This window comes from Mauremys reevesii, linkage group 13 (assembly GCF_016161935.1).
Source record: "Mauremys reevesii isolate NIE-2019 linkage group 13, ASM1616193v1, whole genome shotgun sequence".
Taxonomy (NCBI): domain Eukaryota; kingdom Metazoa; phylum Chordata; order Testudines; family Geoemydidae; genus Mauremys; species Mauremys reevesii.
In genome coordinates, this window is record NC_052635.1 from 1,091,688 (window position 1) to 1,116,859 (window position 25,172).

General features: G+C 47.1%; 2 gene segments (V, D, J or C); both read left to right on the forward strand.

Moving 5' to 3' along the window:
* Window positions 1-819: 819 nt before the first annotated feature.
* LOC120380712 lies at window positions 820-2,247 on the forward strand. The segment is given in 2 exon segments: window positions 820-1,238; window positions 1,748-2,247. Coding segments are annotated over 2 exon segments (546 nt in total).
* A 2,103-nt stretch (window positions 2,248-4,350) lies between these two features.
* LOC120380906 lies at window positions 4,351-6,801 on the forward strand. The segment is given in 3 exon segments: window positions 4,351-4,549; window positions 4,723-5,061; window positions 6,725-6,801. Coding segments are annotated over 2 exon segments (459 nt in total).
* Window positions 6,802-25,172: the final 18,371 nt, after the last annotated feature.

Here is a 25,172-nt window from a genome sequence, read left to right on the forward strand (position 1 = left end):
ACCCCCCAAGGGAACCCAGTGCGTGTGAACTGCACCTATCAATTTTCTGCCAGTGTTGTTGCTGCTTATCCCTTCTGGTACGTGCAGTTCCCCAACCAGCCCCCCCGGCTCTTCCTGCGGGACCTGGGACGGGAGGACTCGGATGAAGGGATCAGAAGAGGGTTCGATGCCACCCACGATAAAAAGCTCAAATCCTTCCACCTGTGGAAACCGGCCAGCGACCTGAGCGACTCCGGGACCTATTACTGCGCCGCGAGCAGCACAGTGACACAGGCCGGCAGGGGCGCTGAGCACAAACCGCGCAGGGTCTGTGCGGAGCAGGAGGAAGGCGGACACCGGGATCTGGGGCCGACTCGGGAACTGAAGGGGGAATTCTGCCAACACTGAATTTAAAACAGAAATCTCTCACACACTCCTTAGGTCTCTGTGTTTTCCATTTTTGCCCTAATCCGGAGTTTAACCGTCTAATAAATGATGGTGAATGTCACGAGTCAGCCATTAAAATTAAAAAAAGACCAGAACACATCTGCCCTCTCATTAGCAACTCTGGTGAAAGCTGCCCTCCCGCCCCCTTCTGAAAGGAAAGTGCAACCAGACAGTTCAATATCACTAAAACTAAACCAACAAACGAACGAACTCTGCCATGATCACGGCGGTGAAGTTCCTATTCTAAACGGAAAAACTGATACTGAGCAGTTGAGGAATCTTCACCTGCCCAATATATATGGATGAACAGCTAGAGAGTGAGTCACTGCTTTATGCTCACTCCTTCTGTAAGAAAAGCCCCTTTACAGGCAAAACTGTCAGAATATCATCCGCAATCATTTCCGATGTGTGATCACGTTTTGCCGCTTGGGGCCGATGTGGTGCTAGATATATAATGCAAGTAACAGCATGTTTCTGTCCCCTCCCCTGACACCAACCTGCCCCCCTTTGCCTTTCAGGCGCTCCCATTTCTGACAGTAGCATTGACAAGGATTTACAGAGCAGAGAGAATCACTCCTGTGAAGTTAAATTCGTGCTGTTCACACAGCGCCTGCTCAGAAAAACAGCATTAATTGTTCAGACACCTTTTATAGGATAGAATTCTTGCCTTCCCTAAACGGGAGCTAGTTGACACGGACGGAGACAAATTAATTCTTGCGGGATTAAGAGATTAGAGGTGTTTAGACAAAGAATCATTAACCCAAGGATGCCTCCAGCTTGGCTGTCCGCTGTTATCGTCACAGCTATTCTAAGTGGGTAACGTTCTAGTTCTCAGCTTTGCTACGTTGTATCGAACAATGTCTTCATCCTGCCTCCATCATCTAGTTTCTTTTTGAATGTCTAATATCACGAAGTGCCATATCAAATGGTATCTGTTATGTTTATACTGTTTATAGTGTCAGTGCTCTCTTCATTATATCTCAGCATAAATGTTATATATCTATTATATCTGAGTGCATGTGTTGTGTTTCTGTTGACTCTGAATGTCAATATTCTCTATTATATCCGTATCTAAATACGATGTTGCTGTTGTATCTGATTGTAACCATTTATGTTCGAATGGTCTCTCCGTGCAGACTTTGGATTTCTGTTATGTCTTTTAGTGAATCTGCCATGTTTCTGCTATATCTGTGTTTATCGGTCATGTTTTCGCTGTGTTGTTGGTATCTGTTACATGGACGTTGTCTCGGAGTGTCTCAGCTCCGCTTGGTTCTGTTATATCTTATCTGAGTGTGTCTGTTCTGCTCTGTTCCTCCCACAGAAGGCACCTATGGAGCAGACTCAGTGACCCAAACTGAAGGCAGCGTTATTGTCTCCCAAGGGGAACCTGTGCGTCTGAATTGTACCTATCAAATTTCTGTCACTCCTTATCCCCTCTGGTACGTACAGTTCCCCAGCCAGGCCCTCACACTATTCGTGAGGGACGTGGGACGGGAGGACTCGGATGAAGGGATCAGAAGAGGGTTCAATGCCACCCACGATAAAAAGAACAAATCCTTCCACCTGTGGAAACCGTCCAGCGAACTGAGCGACTCCGGGACCTATTACTGCGCCGCGAGCAGCACAGTGACACGGACCAGCAGGGGAGCTGAGCACAAACCGCGCCGGGTCTGTACGGAGCAGAGGGGAAGCGAGCACCGGGAAGGAAAGGGAGGAATGGTACAAACACAGAACTTGGATCTCTGTTCACCGTCTAGCTCTGGGCTTCACCGGCTTGATCCAATCCAGCGCTTCATCTGTTGGAGACACTACACGGAATAGCATGTAACAAAATTAACATGAGACCAATACGGTCTGTCAAAGAAACTCACACACAAACTCTACCGGGATCACCAGGGGAAAGTTCACAGTCTACAGGGAACCTGGCACTTTGGGGTGGGGGAATATTTCAGTGCCAAGGAGAGGAAAATCGACCCATAGACAGACGGACGGACAGCAACATCCTCCTTTGGTGCTAGTGCTGCTGGGGGAGCTGGTTTATTGGCCGAGTTACCGCAATCTCTTTCCGTTTCAATAACTCCCCACTGTTTGGCGCCAGTTGAAAGTAAATCAGCAGCGGCCTAAGCGCCTGATAACCGGCGATTTGCACCGTTGAGGCGGGAGTTAACCTGTCACAGCTGCGGTTACACCAGCACACAGAGAGAGGAGCCAGGAGCCACAGACAAGGCATCATTGCACGTCTTTGGTCTCTACCGCCCTGCCAAAGCCTCTTTGGGTTGTAGCTGGAAGGAAACGGTCCGAGCTCCCGTCTCTCTGACTGTCTCGGGGGCTGGCGCGAGAGAGAAGGGGCAGCGCCCGCCCTGCAGGCACCGTGTAAATGTTTCACAGTGGAGTGTGGCTTTTACATTTCGACACAGGCACATCGGGGACACGGGAGGGCTGCAACAGCCCCCGAGTTAGCGATTGGGCTGACTTACTGACTGATAACAATCAGCTGTTTTTCCCAATTTCTGTCTTCCCCAACCCCCCTCTCTCGTACACCCTACATCCTCCCACCTCACCAAGAAGCAGCAAAGAATCCTGTGGCACCTTATAGACTAACAGACGTTTTGCAGCATGAGCTTTCGTGGGTGAATACCCACCTCACCAAATGCACCCCCCATCCCTCCTCATACACACTCCTCCGCTTCTTTCTCTCGATCCAGCCACACCTCTCTCTCCTCCCTCCCTGCATTTCCCCCGGTCCTTCGAAACACCCGGGGCAGTCACTGGATGGGGGCTGGCGAAAGGGGATTTACCCCTAGGGTCCCTCGGAAGTTTCACACTCACTGAATCAATTCTCTTGCTGGTTTTCGCTCCTAGTGGCCGCGATCCAGCAGCCGGGCTCCTCAGAAGCTTTGGAGGGAGCCGAACTGAATCTCACCTGCTCTCACCCCTCCACCAAGGCGAGTGACAGCACAGTCTGGTACCGGCAGCTCCCGAACCAGGGACCCCAGTTTGCAGTTAGCGGATACACGGAAACCACTAGGAGCCCTGCACATCTCCGCCGACAGAGAGTCCAGCCCTCTGGCCTTGCGCCATGTGAGGCTGGGAGACGCTGCGGTGTATTTCTGTGCTCGGAGGGACACAGTGGGACAGCCAGCGGCTGCCCCCTTCAATAAACCTTCTGGTGTGCGCAGACGAGGAATGCTTCAGTGGGTGCCGGGGAGAGCAGCGACCGGGGAGAACTAAAAGAGAGGAATAAATATGTAGGGTCAAATTTACAAAAAAAATCTTGTGTGAGCCTAATTATTTACACGTGCGATTGGTGCGAAGTGGTACTTTGGAAACTCTCTGAGAAAGTCTCTTTCAGAGGGAATTAAGAAGAACAGTAAAGAGAAGGGGAAAACCAGGGAAGTAAATAAACCCTCCAAGACATCTGGCAAGCACTTCACCCCCTCAACCTTTTCCATAGGATGTTGTGAAGGCCAAGGACTATAACAAGGTTCAAAAAAGAAATAGATAAGTTCACGGAGGACAGAACCATCAGTGGCTAATAGCCAGGCTGGGCAGGGATGGTGTCCCTGGCCTCTGTTTGCCAGAAGCTGGGAATGGGCAACAGGAGATGGATCACTTGATGATTTCCTGTTCTGTCCATTCCCCCTGGGGCACCTGGCACTGGCGGCTGTCATTAGACAGGATACTGGGCTAGATGGACCTTTGGTCTGACCCAGTACGGCCCTTCTTATCTATCCATCCCCAGATCTCTCTCTCCAGCCACCTATCACCACCAGGGGTCGCTGCAGTACAAGCAAAAATGGTCCCTATGTAGACATAACAACACCTCGGTCTACTACTTCGCCTGGCCTTTCATGAAGTCAGGTCCCCGGCCCCCATCCTGAGCCCGCGCCCGCCTCCTGACAGACGCAGTTTGGGAGGCTCAGATGAAAGGCAGCTCAAAGAGAGAGAGGGAGAAACGTGTTTATGCGCTATAGGAAACGGGCAACGCTTCGCTCTCGCCCGTTTCCGCCGGGGCAAGGCAGCGAGACCAGGGCTGATCCCCGGCGAGGCGCAGAGACACCGAGATTCCCTGTGACGATGGTACCGATGCTGGGCTCGGCGCTTGTGCTGGTTTTTGTTTCAGGTCAGTAAGTTCACGAATGTTCCAATCTCTCTCCCCCCTTCCGCGTTCCCCCGGCTTTGCTATTCTAACCCCCCCCCCCCCAGTCACAGGGAGAGGACGGGGTTTGGCGACATAAAAACCACTGGAAGTTTCCCGCCCACTAAATTAATTATCTGGGGCGTTTTCTCTCCTAGGCGCCCCGGGCAGAGCCGAGATCCTGCAGCCGCGCTCCGCAGAACACGCGGAGGGAGCCGAACTGAACCTCACCTGCTCTCACGGTTCCATCACCACCGAAACTATATTTTGGTACCGGCAGTTCCCGAACCAAGGGCCCCAGTATATAGTCTCGGGATACCAGGGAATCTTTAACAGCATCGACCCAGAGGGAGCTTTGCACGTTCCGGCAGACAGAAAATCCAGCACATTGTCCCTGCGCAGGGCGAGGCTGGCAGACGCAGCGGTGTATTATTGTGCTCTGAGCGACACAGTGTGACAGCCAGGGGCGGTTCCTGCACAATAAGTATCTCACTCCGGTGTGTGTGGGGGGGGGATGTGGGGTGTGTTTCTGGCTGGAGGGTGGGAAGCAAGGGTGAATCATAGAATCATAGGATATCGGGGTTGGAAGGGATCTCAGGAGGTCATCCAGTCCAACCCCCTGCTCAGAGCAGGACCAATCCCCAACTAAATCATCCCAGCCAGGGCTTTGTCAAGCCTGACCTTAAAAATCTGTAAGGAAGGAGATTCCACCACCTCCCTAGGGAACCCATTCCAGTGCTTCACCACCCTCCTCGTGAAAAAGTTTTTCCTAATATCCAACCTAAACCTCCCCCACTGCAACTTGAAACCATTACTCCTTGTTCTGTCATCTGCTACCACTGAGAACAGTCTAGAGTAGAAAAAAAAGAAATTAATAAAACAATTAGTGTCAAATCTACAAAGGCCTCTGTGCACCTAATTATGAACCTAGGCGGCTGGTGAGGTCTGATACTTTGGAAAAGGTCTAAGAAAAACCTCTTTGGAGAGAAATCTGAAGCCCAGTAAAAGGTAAAACCATGGCACAAACTAACCAAAAACCACGTCTCAGTCCAACTGCAAGGGCAATATCTTATATAGCTACACCCTACAACATCCTCCTTTTCTTCCGTCTGGCCAAAAATATTACTGGGGAAAACCCCCAAATATTGCGTAATTAATTAGTCAATCCCATTCTGCTTTAACAATCTCACGATTTAGCTGGAATTCAGGGTAAATTAGTACCGCACTGGGACTGCCTGACAACACCCGCGGTTTGCAAACGAGCCGTGTGTGCTGCAGGGACGAACTCACTTGGGAAAGTTGTGGTGCGTGGGGTGAGAGGGTGGCCAGGCGGAGGGTGGGAGGCGGTTCTGTTGAACACTTCTACAATTGCCCGGCACAGGGCTCCTCAGTGTAAGCATAAGTGCTCCGTGTAGACGCGATGACCCATGTGTCTATTTTGACCCTTGGCTTTTTCATGCCGTCTAGCTCCCATGTCACCCCCTGACCCCGCCTCCTGGCAGACACAGGGCACTTGCCAAGCAAAGACACAGAGAGAGGGCTTTATGTGATTGGCACCAGCAGTGACACATCCCAAAATAAAGCAGCAAAGAGTCCTGTGGCACCTTATAGATTAACAGGCGTATTGAAGCATTGGACAAAGTGGGTATTCACCCACGAAAGCTCATGCTCCAGCACGTCTGTTAGTCTATATGGTGCCACAGAACTCTTTGATGCTTTTACAGATCCAGACTAACACGGCTACCCCTTTGATACTTGATCCCAAAATACAGCAGCAGCAGCAGCACTGCATGCGTCTCTCTCCCTTGGGTTTGCAACTGTAGGAAAAAAAGACCACGCTTCTGTCTCAGTGACTGTCCTCAGGGCTGGAGAGAAAGACAAGGGACTGACCCCTGCAGAAGAGCAGAGAAATCCAGATTTTTGTGAGGATGGGACTCAGCGATTGTGCTGGTTCTTGTTTTGAGTAAGATTTCATGTTTCCAATATCTATCCATCCATCTAACACAGTACACCACCTCTGACTCCCCCCTTCCCTCCTTCCTTCTCTCTTCCTAGATATTTAAACAGGCATGGCAGTCCCAGGAAGGGGGAATTTACCCTAAAGTTCTTTAGAAATTTAATTTTCACTAACTTAATTCTCTGTCTGGTTTTCCTTCCCAGGTGCCACGGACAGAGCTAAGATCTAGCAGCCGGTCTCAGAGGAAGCTTTGGAGGGAGCCAAACTGAATCTCTCCTGCTCTCACCCCTCAGCCAGCGAGCACTGATAATATATTCTGGTACCGGCAGTTTCCGGATCGAGGACCCGAATTTATAGTGACTGGATTCAGTGGAACCGCTCACAGCCCCGACCCAGAGGAAACCTTGCACATCTCCAAAGATAAAGAAAACAGAACCTTATCCCTTCGCAGTGTGAGGCTGGCACACGCAGCGGTGTATTGCTGTGCTCGGAGTGACACACTGGGACAGCCAGGGGTGCCCCCCATGCAATACATCCCCTACTCTGGGACTGGTAGCTAGTGTGTGTACGTGGGGCGTGAGGCAATGGGCGGTGGAGAGAGACAGAGCAGGGTGGGGTGGGGGGAGAAGGTAAGAAACCAGAAAGGAGGAAGAGAACATTTAAGTGGGGTGGGTTATAAAAAAGTCTAGAGAAAGACGCAATTCAGCGTCATTAGGGCTCTTAACTCTCCCAGGACCCTTCGAACATCGGAATTAAGGGCTGAGTCCGAGACAATTTAAGTCAAAGGACAGACTCAGGCTGAGGTCAGTGTTTTTTGGGTCATGCTCTGAGTTTCCCTGTCACATGGATCCTCCACTGGTTTTTCCTACCCGTCCCGTTATCTATTTATCCATCCACCCATCTATCATCGTTTTTATAATGTTGCACATCACCTTAATGTTCAGCAGCTATATCCTGTAGGCAAACCATGTAAAGTAGCCTAGTCTTTTAAAATAAGGTACTACTAATCTGTCCTTCCTTACCACACCATACGGGGATTGGCTGTTCCTTAAACGTGAGAAAGTTGGACTCTGGCAGTATTATAAGGCGAGCATATTCAGCAAAATAAAAAGATGAAGCAGGTTTAAAGGTGAAACCAAGAAAGTAATTACCATAGTCCCAGATACTTCGATGTTTGTGTGATGCGGGATCAATAGACGGACAAACAGATAAAACTGAAGTGATCACAGATATTGCTAGGGAAAAAAATGATTCCCAAATGTAGCAAAACGGAACTCCCCCCATTTAGCGAGTATTGGGTGCAAATTAATGAGATTTCACTTCACCGCCTGGTAATGCCCACCTTTTGCAATTAATAATTATTTGTGCAGTAGGGATTAACTATTTTGGAAAAGGTTTCAGAGGGGTAGCCCTGTTAGTCTGTATTCTCAAAAACAATTAGGAGTCCTTATGGCACCTTAGAGACTAACAAATTTATTTGGGCATAAATTTTCCAGATTCATGGAGTGAAAAATACAGCAGGTGGGTATAAATATACAGCACATGAAAAGATGGGATTTGATTTACCAAATGGAGGGTCAGTGCTAACAAGGCCAATTCAATATGGGTGGATGTGGCCCATTCCCAACAGTTGACAAGAGGATCAATAGAGGGAAAATTACTTTTTGTCCTGAACCAAACCACTCCCAGTCTTTATTCAGGTCTAATTTGATGGTGTCAAGTATGCAAATTAATTCCAGTTCTGCAGTTTCCCGTTGAAGTCTGTTCTTGAACTTTTTTTGTTGAAGAATTGCCACTTTAAGATCCGTTACTGGGTGACCAGGGAGATTGAAGTGCTCTCCTACTGGTTTTTGAATGTTACAATTCTTGATGTCCAATTTGTGTCCATTTATTCTTTTGCATAGAGACTGTCTGGTTTGGCCAATGTACATGGCAGAGGGGCATTGCTGGCACATGATGGCATATATCACATTGGTAGATGTGCAGGTGAATGAGCCCCTGATGGTGTGGTTGGTGTGGTTAGGTCCTATGATGGTGTCCCTTGAATTGATATGCGGACAGAGTTGGAAATGGGGTTTGTTGCAAGGATTGGTTCCCGAGTTAGTGTTTTTATTGTGTGGTGTGTAGTTGCTAGTGAGTATTTGCTTCAGGTTGGGGGACTGTCTTTAAGCAAGGGCTGGCCTGTCTCCCAAGGTCTGTAAGAGTGTGGGATCATCCTCCAGGATAGGTTGTAGATCCTTGATGATGTGCTAAAGAGTTTTTAGTTGGGAGATGAAGGTGATGGCTTCTGTTACTTTCTTTGTTAGGCCCGTGCTGTGGTGACTTCTGGGCACCCTTCTGGGTCTGTCAATCTGTCTCTTCACTTCACCAGGTGAGTATTGTAGTTTTAAGAATGCTTGATAGAGATCTTGTAAGTGTTTGTCTCTGTCTGAGGGATTGGAGCAAATGTGGTTGTATCTTAGAGCTTGGCTGTAGGCAATGGATTGTGTGATGTGGTCTGGATGAAAGCTGGAGGCATGTAGGTAAGTATAGCGGTCTAGGGTATAGGGTGGTGTTTATGTGACCATCGCTTATTTGCAGTGTAGTGTCCAGGAAGTGGATCTCTTGTGTGGACTGGTCCAGGCTCAGGGTGATGGGGTGGAAATGGTTGAAATCCTGGTGGATTTCCTCCTTCCTCCTTCTCATGGGGCCATACAATGAATATGTCATCAATGTGGCACAAGTAGAGGACAGGCACTAGGGGATAATAGTTGAGAAAGCGTTGTTCTAAGTCAGCCATAAAAATGTTGGCATACTGTGGGGCCATGCAGGTACCCATAGCAGTGCCGCTGACTTGAAGTAGTCCACAAATCTGAAATAGTTGTGGGTGAGGACAAAGTCACAAAGTTCAGCCACCAGGTTTGCCATGACATTATTGGGGATACTGTTCCCGATGGCTTGTAGCTCATCTTTGTGTGGAATGTTGGTGTAGAGGGCTTCTACATCCATAGTGGCCAGAATGGTGTTTTCTGGAAAATCATCAAAGGATTGTAGTTTCCTCAGGAAGTCAGTGGTGTCTCGAAGATAGCTGGGAGTGCTGGTAGCCTAGGGCCTGAGGAGAGAGTCTACATAGCCAGACAATCCTGCTGTCAGGATACCAATGCCTGAGATGATGGGGCATCCAGGATTTCCAGGTTTATGGATCTTGGGTAACAGATAGAATACCCCTGGTTGGAGCTTTAAGAGTGTGTCTGTGTAGGTTTGTTCCTGTGCTTCTTCAGGGAGTTTCTTGAGCAGATGGTGTAGCTTCTTTTGGTAACCCTCAGTGGGATCAGAGGGTAACGGCCTGTAGAATGTGGAGTTAGAGAGCTGCCCAGCAGCCTCTTGTTCATAAATCAACATATTCATGATGACGACAGCACCTCCCCTTTGTCAGCCTTTTTTATTATAATGTCAGAGTTTCTGCGGCTGTGGATGGTGTGATGGGTTGAGTCACAGAAACCTCCTTGGGAGCTGCCACCTGATGTGCTGGGACTACCTCTGAGCCCGGTTTCCCTGCCACCTTGGGACTTCAGTACCTTGCTTTGTTGAGCCAGACACACTGGCCTGCTACAAACCCAGGCCCAGGTCTGAACCAGGTCCCCCAAAAGCTGCAAGCTTAATTGAAAACAGCTTAAGAAGTGTTCCTGTTTCCAACACCCAGATACCCAGATTCCAATGGGATCCAAACCCCAAATAAATCAGTTTTACTCTGTATAAAGAATATACAGAGTAAACTCATACATAGTTTGCCCTCTATAACACTGATAGAGGGATATACATAGCTGTTTGCTCCCCCAGGTATTAATATTTGCTCTGGCTTAATTCATAAGTAAAAAGTGATTTTATTATATATAAAAAATAGAATTTAGGTGGTTCCAAGTAATAACAGATGGAACAAAGTAAATTACCAAGCAAAATAAAACAAAAACATGCAAGTCTAAGTCTAATACAGTAGGAAACTAAAAGCAAGTAAATCTCACCCTCAGAGATGTTCCAATAAGCTTCTTTGACAGACTAGACTCCTTCCTGGTCTGGGTCCAGAAATCACTCACACCCCTGTAGTTACTGACCTTTGTTCCAGTTTCTTTCAGGCATCTCTCTGGGGTGGAGAGGCCATCTCTTGAGCCAGCTGAAGACAAAATGAAGCAGTTTCCCAGGCCTTATTTAGACTCTATCTTTTGGGTGGAAACCCCTTGTGTTCTCCTGTGCAGACTCACAGCTACAAGATGGAGTTTTGGACTCACATGGGCAAGTCACATGTCCATGCATGACTCAGTTCTCTACAAGCAGATGCCATTGAGGGAGCCACTAAGGGATCTGGGGCAAAATCAGTACTTGGTCCTGATAGTGAAGGCAGGGGGGCTGGACTCGATGACTTTTCAGGGTCCCATTCAATTCTATGAGATAGGTATATCTCCATATAAAAAAATTGTTTACATGTTAGTTTGAACATTTCCAGGAAAGCTCAGCTGTGGATTGGCATCTCTCAAGGTTCACCGTTAGCCAAGGACTCCCAATTACTTGAATAAACCCTTCACACTATGTTGACCAAATCTGCTTCATGTGCCTCCTACAGCAAACACTTTAAATACAAGAATAGAGCCAGCGCTCATCATTTCAAATATAAAAATAATACATGCAGACAAATAGGATGAATACATTCAGAAGAACATAAGCTTTGCAAAGATATGTTACATGACATATGGAGCACAAAACATATTCCAGTTAGGTCATATTTATACTCATAAGCATATTTCTATAATACATTATGGGGTGCAACATGACAGATGGCATTGTGTTATGCACGGCTGAGGTTATTGGGCAAGTAATGCTGCTTCTCCACAATTTCAGCTGGTAGGAAGGTTTCTGTGGGTTAGTGCACTGTTCAGTGGTGTGGTGGAAATATTCCTCGAGTCAGAGATGGAGAATTCCAGGTCACTGCAGAACTGTATCATGTTCATGGGGCTGGTGGGGCAGAAGGAGAGGCCCCAAGATAGGACAGATTCTTCTTCTGGGCTAAGAGTATAGGTGGATAGATTAACAATATTGTTGGGTGAGCTAAGGGTACCACAGTTGTGGCCCCTTGTGGCATGTAGGAGTTTAGTGTCCTTTTCCCTCTGTAGAGAAGCAAAGTGTGTTGTAAATGGCCTGTCCAGTTTTTGTAAAGTCCAACCACGAGGGAGTTTGTGTGGAAGAAGATTGTTTTTTATGAGAGTCTCCAGTTTTGAGAGCTCATTCTTGATCTTCTCCTGCTTGCTGTATAGGATGTTGATCAGGTGGTTCTGCAGTTTCTTTGAGAGTGTGTGGCACAATTTCTCAGCATAGTCTGGGTGGTATGTTGATTGTAATGGATTTGTTACTTTCTGTCCTTTTGATGTCTGTTTACATTTGGAAAGGGAAATGGTGTCTGTCTGTATCTGGACAAGATTTTTCATGAAGTTGATGGATTTACACTTCATACACTAAATTCAGTGCCTATGCAAATTTTCAGAGGTTTAGCCATGTTAGTCTGTATCAGCAAAAACAAGGAGGAGTTCTTGTGGCACCTTAGAGACTACACCCGTACAATAAATACTACACTCTGGGCTGTGTTTGTAGGCAATGGGATGGGGGGATATGGGGTGTGCTTCCATGCTGGGGAGAGGAGAGGGGTGATCAGGGAAGATAAGAGATTACTAAAACATTTGGGGCTGAATTTACCATGGTCTCAGTGTGCCTGATTGTTTACCTAGGTGACAAGTGAGATTTGATCCTTCAGAGAAAGTTCTAGGAAAATCCCCTTCAGAGAGAACCATGAAGCACAATAAGAAGTTTTAAAAAAAATCCATGACTACAAACCAACCTTTCCCATGACATCAGCACCTCTATTGTGTTATTTGAATGTGAATATTATTGACATGTGAAAAGGAAAGAAAGAAGGAAAGAAAGAATACATCCTGATTATTTATAAGCAGGGGCAGCTCTACGAATTCCGCCGCCCTGCGCTGCGCCACTCACGTTGCCGGGCGCCGGTCCCGTGCCTCCGCGGGACCTCCCGCAGATGTGCCGCTGGTCCCGCGCCTACGGTGGAGCATCCGCCGTCATGCCTGCGGGAGGTCCACACGAGCCGCGGGACCAGCGCACCCACCGCAGTCATGCCTGCGGGAGGTCCAGTCGTCCTGCGGCTCCGTTGGACCTCCTGCAGGCATGACTGCGGAAGGTCCGCCGGACCCGCCTGCCGCCCTCCAGTTAAAATGCCGCCCCACGCACGCGCTTGGCACGGTGGGGTCTGGAGCCAGCCCTGTTTATAAGACAATCGCTGTGTTGCTGTGGTAAAACAACCCCGCACTGCCTACTGAGAGATAGATGAGAGGGAAACTCCTCTGTGTCTTGGGATAGATGTGTGTACAAAAAGCTGCCTGACTGGCAAAGTTCTCAGAAGCCCCCATTTGATACCATGATCCCAGCCCCCTCCGCAGATGCTTTGTTCCTAGGGGCAATGCGGAGTCTAAGAAATAATACAAATGACAATATTTTCCCACCCCACAGGTTCTGTTCCCTTCTGTCACCAACCCACCTGCCCCTAAGCCCTCGAACGCAAGCATCTCTGGCAGCACCAACCAGAAGCATTTGCAGAGTAGACAGTTACTCCTATGTAGTCAGCTGTATGGGATTCACGGAGGTGGGGTTCCTAGCTCAGAGACTGCGTAGACCTTTGTGAAGCTTTGTCTGGGGTGTGAAACCATTCTCTTCCCCACACAGTGACTGCCGGATACAGAGGCAAATCAAATATTTTTTGATGTGCACAGTGGTTTGCCCAGATTCACTGAAACCCCACAATGCTTTTAACTTGAGTCTTGGTCTTGGCTGTTCAGAACCTGTCTGTGCAGAGAAAGATTCCACTAGACAACCTGAGAAAAGTCTTTTCTTCCAGGCGATAACCCTTTCTCTATCACTTCATTTGTCTCAAAGCCTAAATTCTGGTCTGTGTTCATTATCTCTGATTTTATCTATTATGTTTCCAATATCGCTGTGTGCATCCAAGATGTGTGTATTATCTGCGTATATCTGTTATGTTCATATTGTCTCTGAGTATATCTATTGTGTTTTTATTTGTCTATCCAAAATGTTTCCAATATTTAAGTATGTAGCTATTATATTTCAATGATATTAGTGTCTCTATTATGTTTCTAATATATCTGTATGTATTATATGTACATTGCGTCTGAATGTATCTATGAAGTTTCTGTGAAATCTGAGTGTCTCTATTATGTAGCTAATATATTTGTATCTACTATATGTGCGTTACACCTGAATGTATCTATTATCATAGGTTTTGTGCACAGACTGTCCGGTTTGGCCAATGTACATGGCAGAGGGGCATTTCTGGCATATGATGGCATATATCACATTGGTAGATGTGCTGGTGAATGAGCCTCTCATGGTGTGGCTGTTGTGATTAGGTCCTATGATGGTGTCCCTTAAATAGATATGTGGACAGAGTTGGCAACAGGCTTTGTTGCAAGGATAGGTTCCTAGGTTAGTGTTTTTGTTCTGTGGTGTGTGGTTACTGGTATTTGCTTCAAGTTGTGGGGGCTGTCTGTAAGCGATGACTGGTCTGTCTGCCAAGATCTGTGAGAGTGGGGGATCATCTTTCAGGATAGGTTGTAGATCTTTGATGATGCGCTGGAGAGGTTTTAGTTGTGGGCTGAAGGTGATGGTGTATCTATTATGTGACAGGTTTCAGAGTGGTAGCCATGTTAGTCTGTATCAGAAAAAACAGCGAGGAGTACTTTTGGCACCTTAGAGACTAACCAATTTAAATTGGTTAGTCTCTAAGATGTCACATGTACTCCTCGTTGTTTTAATCTATTATATGTTTATTATGTGAGTACAGGGCCGCCCAGAGAATTCCGGGGGCCCAGGGTCTTCGGCGGCGGGGGGCCCCCGCTCAGGGGCGGCTCTAGACCCCAGCGCGCCAAGCAGGCACGTGGGGCGGCCCTTTCCCTGGGGGGCGGCATGACTGCGGCGGGTGCCGTGGTCCCCCGGCGCCGGTTGACCTGCCGCAGTCATGCCTGCGGGAGGTCCAGCCGAGCCGTGGGACGAGCGCCCCCTCCGCAGTCATGGCTGCGGCAGGTCCACTCGTCCCGGGCTCCGGTGGCAACTGGAGCCGTGGGAAGACGGGAACATTCCAGGGGCCCCGGAAAACACTCGTGGGGGCCCCTGTGGGACGCGGGGTCTGGGGCAAATTGCCCCTCTTGCCCCCCCCTCTGGGCGGCCCTGTGTGAGTATAACTGTTATGTTTCTATTATATCTTTATCTATTTCATGTTTCCATTACCTATGTATGTATCAATTATGTTTCTAGTTGCTGTATTTCTACTATATATCTGTTATATGAGTATCAAGTTTATAGTATATTGGAATGCAAATCTTATGTATCTCATATCTGAGAGTAACTATTATGTTTCTATTTTATCTGAGTGAAGGTGTTATGTATCTATTATATGTATATTATGTCTAAGTATATCTATTATGTTTCTGTTATATATCTACCAATTATGAATCCGTTTTCTCTGCGTGCATCTATTTTGTTATCTCCGAGTGTCTATTTTGCTTCCATTGTCACCGCGCTCATTCTGTATTGCTTCGTTCTCCGCACAGAAGGCACCCAAACAAGGCAGCGTTATAATCTCATAAGGAGACTCTATGTTTCTCAACTGCACCTACGAGTTTGTTTCTTCCTATCCCTTCTGGTAGGCGCAGTATCCCAACCAGTCCCCCAGGCTGCTCCCGAGGTACATTGCAAGGCAGGACCCGGATGAAGGGATCAGAAGAGGGTTCAACGCAACAGAGAACGAGAAGCAAAAATCCTTCCCTTTGGGGAAACCCTCCAGTGAAGCCAGCGGCCGGCTACCTATTACTGAGCTGTGAGAGACACGGGGAAACAGATCAGGCGGCAACGGAGCAAAAACCGCGCGCAAGAACCTGCGGGCTGGGGTCTGGAAGCGACTGGGAAGTCATGGGACTGGGGTATTTTCCACATAAAGAATATAGAATAACATTTCTCCTTATTGGTCAGCCCTGTGATTTCCCTTAAAGCGGGGTGTACGATTTCTGGCATTATGGGGACTAAGACGAAACACAATTTAACTTAAAAGCCGGAATATATCTTAACAGAAGGTCCTCCTGTGGTACGCATAATAGACACACAATCACAGACACACATTATATATGTCTGGGTTTTTTAGTTTATACAGTGTGTATATACACACGCACAATGTAATATCATAATTAGGTAGATTTTTCATAAACCCACCCAGAACATGCAGGAAGAAATACCAACCTACACCATAGAAATGGCTGCTTGACTGGCGGCAAAGATATGAGAAACTTCGCTTCTGCTATTAAAACAGTGAAATTATTTTTGCCACGTGGGGGCGATGTTGCCCCGGACAAACAACACGGTATTTTCCTCGCCGGGGAGTTCTCTTCTCTCTTAACACGGTCCTCCCCCTTCAAACAGCTTCCATTTCTGGCAGCAGCACCAATTCTGAAGCACTTTAGAGAGTGGAGACAGTCACTTCCGTGCGGCTATTCAAAGGAGAGGCGCTCCACTAAAGAGACACAATCGGCTCTTCTAAACCATCAGAGATTACCCCTAAAGAGCAAAATTCTTCCCTTCTCTTCTCTGCAGAAACCACGATCAAAGAGAAACTCCTCATTCTTTCTCTCTCTCTTTCTCTTTCTCTGTCTCCATCCCATATTCCGGGAAGACCCAAGGATGTCTTTATCTTGGGTCGCAGCTGTGCTGGTGCTGTCTGTTCTAAGTGAGTGAGATTCCATCCCGCAGCCTGTCCCCATTGTATTCTTCCAGCTGCTAACCCTGTCCGCGTACATCACTTGATGTTGACAGTGTCTAAAATCTTGTATGTGCCCCTATGCCTGTATTATGCATGGAAATACAACACATTATGTCTGTGCTTATCTAGTATGTCTGTGTTATGCATGTATTGTATTTCCATTATATCTCAGTTCATCTGTGATGTCTACATGATGTCTGTATCTACTATATTTCTGTTAGAACGGAGTTGAAATGGTATATTCCTATTATGTCTTCTCGTACCTATCATGGTTCTATTATATCTGAATGTATGTACAGTATTATGTTTGTGTCATGTCTCTCTCCATCAATTGTATTTATTTTATCTGAGTGCATATATTATGTATTTATTGTGCCTCCTGTATCTAATATGTTTCGATGTACTATTTCTGTTATGTTACTTTAGTTCAACATGTTACTATTATATCTGAATGTACCTAATACGTTTATATTGTATCTGTGTCTGATGTCTTTCTATTACAGCTGAATGTATCAACAATGTTCTTACTATTCATATCTATGTGTTTCTATTATATCTCAATGTATCTATTATATTACTATATCTCTATGTATTTAGCATGTTTCCATTATTGTACATGTCTCTTATGTGTACATTAACTTGTGTATCATTAAGCTGCTATTATGTCTCTCTATATATACACTGTGCCTCTAGTCTGAGTGTTTATATTATTATGCTTTTATTTTGTCTGTGTATCTATTTTGTTGCTGTTACATTTGAGTGGACACAATACGCTATTTTCCCCGCGCAGGACAGAGCAATGGAGAACCAGTCACCCAAACGAAAGGCAGCGTCCTCGTCTCCCAAGGAGAATCGGTGTTTGTTAACTGCACCTATACGGCTGTTTCGCCCTATCTCTTCTGGTACGTGCAGTTCCCCAACCAGCCCCCCCGGCTCTTCCTGAAGGACCTGGGTCGCGAGGACTCGGATGAAGGGATCAGAAGAGGGTTCAATGCCACCCACGATAAAGAGCACAAATCCTTCCACCTGTGGAAACCGTCCAGCGACCTGAGCGACTCCGGGACCTATTACTGCGCCGCGAGAGACACAGTGACACAGACCGGCCGGGGCACTGAGCAAAAACCTCCCAGGGGGCTCTAGCAGGAATCGGAGGCTGCTAGGAGCTACTGGGAGTGGAAGGAGGAGGAATTCTGCAAGTACCGGACTCTGTCTCTCACCAAAGCAACACACAACTGCCTCCCCGCCCGTCAGTCCTCCAGTCTGCCTCGCCTCTTTCTGCTCCAGGCCACGATTCTAGGCCATGTCATAGAGCTAAATTCATCATCAGCTCAGGAAAAAGGGAACAAATGAACGGAGATGCGTAATCTGCGCAGGAAATGAAACATGATAAATCTCCCCATCCCAGGTTGGGAGGAGGGTTGAGAGCCGGTGATCTAAACAAGCAAGACAGACGCGGGGTGGGGGAGGGGGGTGATATATAGACACTAATATTTACCTTCTGCGCACGCACTTTGCCATGGGCGGGGGGGGGGCGGTATTGTGTTAGAAAAATAATACAAAGGACCGTATTCTTCTGCCTCATGCTCGCTGCCTCCCTTTGAACGGCCACCCGCCTCGGCAGCCTCCTACAGAGAAGAGACACTCACGGCTGTGCAGTCCACTCTGCGCGTGACCCCGGCGGGTGGCAGCTTCCAGACAAAAGACACAAGGGTTTTTGTTTAAGGATTTTTCTGTTCGCCCTAGCTGGGTCTGGGGCCCAGCCCAGTGGTGTCCCCGCCTCCCCGAAAACCTCACCGTGCTGTCACGCTGGATAGCAGCTGCCTTAACGGTGTTAGCTCTGAGTGAGTGAGGTGTCCTGCTCCAGCCGGCCCAGGTCACTAATCCGGATGAGAATCCTGTCTCCTCTCAACGCGGTTGGGACAGGTGAGGGGGGAGGGAGAATGCAATTGAGTGATAGGCCCCTAAGTGTGAATTCGGCGCCAACTTCTCTCTCCCAGGTGGTCCGGGCAGTGCGGAAATCCAGCAGCCGGTCTGCGCAGGAGCTGGAGGGAGCTGGGCGGAACCGCACCTGCTCTTACCCCTCAGTGACCAGCGAGTGGATATTCTGGTGCCGGCAGCTCCCCAGCCCGGGGCCCGACTTCATCACGGAAGGACTCAAAGTCCCGGCTTCCAGCACCGGCCCGGAGGGGACTTTATTTGTAAAGGAGTCGGGGGCTAGAGAGGTTACTCCGTACAGGAGAACATATCGGTGTCTCCGCTGGGATCGACGAGTCCTGTTTGCTCCAATCCAGGATTTTTCCTACTAGGCAATTATGGGGAACGCGATGAGACGCAGCTTTCACTGCAAAGTATGAAACAATCCGAAGCACAACACTCCCATTCACTCGGATAAAAGCTGGGGACGCCGGTGTTCTGGGAGGAAAATGGTACTATGTAGAAAAGGCAGGTCAGCATCTAAAGAGAAAAGGGGGTGAGGGTGTTGCAGTGAAAAGGACACACACACAAAAAGACAAATGTGGGTGAGGTAACATCAGGGGCGGCTCTAGGATTTCCCCCAAGTAGGGCGCCAGTCCCGCGGCTCCGGTGGACCTCCCTCCGAAGGCACATCTGCGGGAGGTCCGCCGGAGCCGCCTGCCGCCCTCCCGCTGGCGCGCTGGGATCTAGAGCCGGCCCTGGGTAACATACGGCATAGATATAAAGCATTTGTCTGTCTATGTGACACCAGGCATTGCCTTGCACCAGTTATAACCACTATTTTTTCTCTGGAGATTCTGATGTCAAACTATCAGGAGATCCGATTCTGCTAAAATATTTCTCACTAATTTATGCAGAGTAGCTGTAGCCCTGTCGGTAGGTGAGGTAAATATATTCTACTGGACCAACTTCTGTGGGTGAGAGCAGGGCCGCCCTGGGGGGGGGCAAATGGGGCAATTTGCCCCAGGCCCCGAGCCCCGCAGGGCCCCCCACGAGAATTTTTGGGGCCCCTGGAGCTGGGTCCTTCACTCGCTCCAGGGGCCCCGCAAAACTCTGGAGGGGCCCGGGCCCCCGGAGCGGAAGGACCCCCCGCCTCCGAATTACCGCCGAAGCGGGGGCCTCCCGCCGCCGAAGACCCCAGGCCTCCTGGGCGGCCCTGAGTGAGAGAGCGGGTCTCGAAAGCTTGTGCAATCACTCACCTTGTCTCCCACTAGTTTAGGCGCTTTGCCACACGGGGGCAGAGTTGAGCTATAAAAACACACCAATGAGATCACCCGATTCTGTTCCTGCCCTGAGAAGTCTCCTGCCAGCCAGCCAACAACCCCCTCCCGCAAACTCTGCCCCTCAGCCGCTCCTACGACAGCACCATCCAGAAGCATTTACAGACCAGACTCACTCCTGTGAAGTTAGATCCCTGTTAATCAGCTAAAGCGCAGCTCCAGCACAGAGGTACCAGGTACATTTTTAAAGGCACCTTCTAGAGTCTAAAATTCTCGCCTTCTCTAAATTGAAGTAACAAGACCCGAATATATAAATTGATATTGGTTTCGGGATTAGCTCTGTTTCGTCGAAGAATCTTTCAGTCCAAACATGACTCTACCTTGGATCGCAGCTGTGATAATCGTGTCAATTCTAAGTGAGTAAGATTCAATTCTTCAGATTTCTCACATTTTATGACCCTCGTCTATATCCCGTCTTTACAATTCGATCTGTTTCAATGTCTATATTATATAATATATAATGCTTCTATTGTCTAACAGTATCTATTGTTTGTATTATCTCTAAGATCACTTGTTCTCTATTATGTCCCAGTTTAAATATTGTTTTCTATGATATCTGATTGCATCTATGTTTGTGGTGGCTTTGAGTTTCAATGTTCTGTTCTCCCCGAATTAAATCATGTAGCAAGTGTATCTATTATATTGATATGGTCTCTCTGTGCATTCCTTACGTTTCTATTATAACTAAGGGAATCTACTACGTTTCTATTTTGATATGTGTAATGTTGCGCTGTTTCAATCTGTTAAGTGCATGTTATCTGGGAGCAAAGGTTCTGGAATTAGGGGTGCTGCCGCATCCAGCGTCTGGAAGTTCTCATAACAACCCAAATACATGGCTTCCGCCTTCAGCACTCCCACCATACAAACTGTCCCAGCACCGCTGTCTGGGAGTGTATCCGCTCCGGTTCTGTTCTATCTCTGAGTGTGTCTGTTCTGCTTTCTTCCACCCACAGAAGGCATCTATGGAGCAGACTCAGTGACCCAAACTGAAGGCACCTTTATCATCCCCCAAGGGGACTCAGTGCGTCTGAACTGCACCTATCAATTTTCTCTCGCTGCTAATGTTGATCCCTTCTGGTACGTGCAGTTCCCCAGCCAGCCCCCCAGGCTCTTCCTGAGGGACCTGGGACGCGAGGACTCGGATGAAGGGATCAGAAAAGGGTTCAATGCCACCCACGATAAAAAGCACAAATCCTTCCACCTGTGGAAACTGTCCAGCGAATTGAGCGACTCCGGGACCTATTACTGCGCCGCGAGAGACACAGTAACACGGACCGGCAGGGGAACTGCGCAAAAACCGTGCAGGGGCTGTGCGGAGCAGCGGGGAGGTGGGCACTGGGTCTGGGGCCGACTCGGGGGCAGAACTTGGAACAGAAATCAGGGCATGCTTTAGATCTCTGTTTCCTTCCTTGCCCTAATCCGGAATGTTTCCTGGTCAGAAATTATGGTGAATGTCAAATGTCATGAATCACTAATTACAATTAGTAAAGACCAGGACACATCATAAGAACATAAGAACGTCCATTCTGGGTCAGACCAAAGGTCCATCAAGCCCAGTGTCCTGTCTTCCGACAGTGCCAGATGCCCAAGAGGGAATGAACAGAGCAGGGAATCATCAAGTGATCCATCCCCTGTCGCTCCTTCCCAGCTTCTGGCAAACAGAGGCTAGGGACACCATTCCTGCCCAGCCTGGCTAATAGATTCATGGAGGACAGGTCCATCAATGGCTATCTAACTCCCTTTTGAACCCCGTTACAGTATTGGCCTTCACAACACCCTCTGGCAGGGAATTCCAGAGGTTGACAGTGAGTAGCGTGAAAAAATACTTTCTTGTGTTTGTTTTAAATCTGCTACCTATTAATTTTGTTTGGTGGCCCCTTGTTCTTGTATTATGAGAAAGAGTAAATAACACTTCCTTATTTACTTTCTATATACCACTCATGATTTTAGAGAGCTCTATCATATCCTCCCTTAGTTGCCTCTTTTCCAAGCTGAAAAATCCCAGTCTTATTAATCTTGCCTCATATGAAAGCCGTTCCATACCCTAATAATTTTTGTTGCCCATTTCTGAACCTTTTCCAATTCCAATGTATCTTTTTAAAGACGGGACAACCACATCTGCATGCAGTATTCAAGGTGTGGGTGTACCATGGATTTATATAGAGGCAATATATCCCTTTCTTGATGATTCCCAACATTCTGTTCACTTTTTTGACTGCCACTGCACATTGAGTGGATGATTTCAGAGAACTATCCACAATGACTCCAAGATCTCTTTCTTGAGTGGTAACAGCTAATTGAGACCCCATCACTGTATATGTATAGTTTGGATTATGTTTTTCAATGTGCATTACTTTGCATTTATCAACATTGCATTTCATTTGCCATTTTGTTGCCCAGTCACACAGTTTTATGAGATCCTTTTGTGGCGCTTCCCAGTCTCCCTGAGACTTAACTATCTTGACTAGTTTTGTATCATCTGCAAATTTTTCCACCTCACTGTTTACCACCTTTTCCAGATCGTTTATGAATGTGTTAAATGGGACTGGGCCCAGTACAGACCCCTGGGGGACATCACTATTCACCTCTCTCCATTCTGAAAACTGGCCATTTATTCCTACCCTTCCCCCCCATCTTTTAACCAGTTACCGATCTATGAGAGAACCTTCCCTCTTACCCCATGACATCCTCCCTCTCATGAACAATTCTGGTGAAAGCTGCCCCTGGGCCAGCCCTGTTCTTCAAGGAAAATGACACCAGACAGTTCAATATCACAAAGACTACACAAATAAAAACACATGACCTCTACCATGATCACGGTGGAGAAATTTAGGTTCTGTAGGAAAACTGGGACTGAGCAGTGAAGGAATCTTCCCCTGCCCAGGCCACATGGACGAATAGATAGAGAGTGAGCCACTGTCATGCTCACTCTCTGTGTGAGAATGCCAGTAAAATCAGCCTAAGGAGGCTAAGGTGTAAGAATCTCTGCAGCACCCATTTCCCATTTGTGAACACATTTTGTCCCTTGGGAGCAGTGTGGTGCTAGAAGATCAATAAAACAAGTACTGTAACAAACATTCTTCTGTCCCATGTTCCCTGCATTCCCTGACACCAGCCCGGGCCCTTTGCCCTTCAGGCGCTCCCATTTCTGAGAGTAGCATTGAGAAGGATTTACAGAACAGAGAGAATAATTCCTGGGAAGTTGGGTTCATGCTGTTCCTTTAGCTCCTGCTCAGAGACACAACATAAATGTTAAGGTACCCTGTATAGGACAGATTTTTTGCCTTCCCTAATTTGGAACTACTAGCCCAGAAGACAAACCAATTCTTGCGGGATTAGAAAATTAGCTCTGTTTAGTCAGAGAATCATTCAATCCACTGATAGCTCCAGTTTGGCTCTCCGCTGTTACTGTCACAGCTATTCTAAATGAGAAATTCTATGTCTCAGCTTTGTTACATTCTATCGAACCATGTCTTCATCCTGCCTACGAAATTTAGTTTGTTTCAAGGCCTAAAATCACGAAGTTCTTATATTATATCCAATTGTAACAGTTATGCTTATACTGTCTATAGATTGCCAATGCTCTATTTCTATTATATCTTATCATAAATATATTTCAATTATATCTGATTGCATGTGCCGCCTGTACTGTCTCTGAGTTTCAATATTCTCTGTTTATATCCGACTCTACATATTATGTTGCTGTTGTATCTGATTGCACCCTTTTATGCTTGCCAGGTATCTCAGTGCAGACTTTGTTTCACTTGTGTCTTAGTGAAACTACCATTGTATCTGTGTTTATCATGATTTTTGCAGCACTGTTTGTATCTGTTACACTCATTTATTACAGAATCAGAGGTGATACATGGATGTTGTCTTGGAGTGCATCTGTTCTTCCCACAAAAGCTACCAATGGAGCAGACTCAGTGACCCAAACTGAAGGCAGCGTTACCATCTCCTAAGGGGAACATGTGCATCTGAATTGTGCCAGATTTCTGGGTTTCCTTATCCCTTCTGTCAAGTATTAGAGGAGTAGCCGTATTAGTCTGGATCTGTAAAAAGCGACAAAGAGTCCTGTGGTACCTTGTAGACTAAGAGACGTTTTGGAGCATAAGCTTTCGTGGGGGAATAATCACTTCGTCAGAGTATGCATCTGACGAAGTGAGTATTCACCCATGAAAGCTTATGCTCCAAAACGTCTCTTAGTCTATAAGATACCACAGGACTCTTTTTTGCTTTATTCCTTCTGGTACCTGCAATTCCCCAGCCAGCCTCCCGGGCTCTTCCTGAACAGACATCTGTCTCATCCGATGCACACACTTGTGCTCTCGGTCTTTTCCTTCTTTTCCCTAATCTGGAGTGTTACCATCTCAGAAATGATGGTGAATGTCATGAATCACCAAGTAAGGTAAAATCAGTGAAGACCAGAACACATCAACCCTCTCATGAGCAGCTCTGGTGAAAGCTGTTCCCAGCCCCGTTCTTGAAGGAAAGTGTAACCAGACAGTTCAATATCACTAAAACGAAACCAGTAAACATAGGAACCCAAGCATGGCGGCAGTGGCTGTCCACCTTCCCAGACTACTGTACCCATTTTAGAAGTCTGATTTGTCTCGTGTACCCCAAGTTTCACCTCACTTAAAAGCTACTTACAGAATCAGACATAAAATACAAAAGTGTTACAGCATGCAATTGCTTAAATATTGCTTAGTTTCTCATATACATAGACAGTCTTTAGAAGACCATCCTCACCTCTTGCATCAGAAAAATGCTCACTATCTCTATGAGAAACGCTGCTTTACTGGCAAAGGTGTAAGAAGATCTGCTGCAACCACTTCCCCATTTGTGATCACATTGTACCACGCGGGGGCGCTGTGGTGCTAGGTAAACAATAGAAGTAACCACATTTTTCTGTCCCCTGCTCTCTGCCCTCTCCTGACAGCAACCTGGCCCCCTTTGCCTGTCAGACTTTTTAATTTCTGACAGTACCATTGAGAGCGGTTTATAGAGCAGAGAGAATCACTCTTGTGTAGATGGGTTCATGCTGTTCCCACAACTGACAGCTCCTGCTCAGAGATAGAACATTAGTTGTAAGGCACCTTTTATAGGACATAATTCTTGCCTTTTCTAAATGAGGGGTACTAGCCAAGAAGACAAATCAATTCTTGCCGGATTAGGAAATTAACTCTCTTTAGTCAAAGACTCGTTCAACTCAAGGATGCCTCCAATTTGGCTCTCTGCTGTTACAATCACACCTATTCTAAGTAACCCTAACCATAACAGTCTACTTCTCAGCTTTGTCACATTCTATCGAACCATGTGTTTATCCTGACTTCACGATTTAAATTTGTTTCAATGCCCGTGATCACGATCACGAAGTGCCTATATTATATCCGATTGTATCTATTATGTTTGTATTGTCTATAAGGGTCATTGCTCTCTATTATTCGAGTATAACGATTATCTTTTATATCAGATTGCTTATATTGTGTATTTATTATCTCTGAGGGTCAATATTCTCTATTATATCCGAGT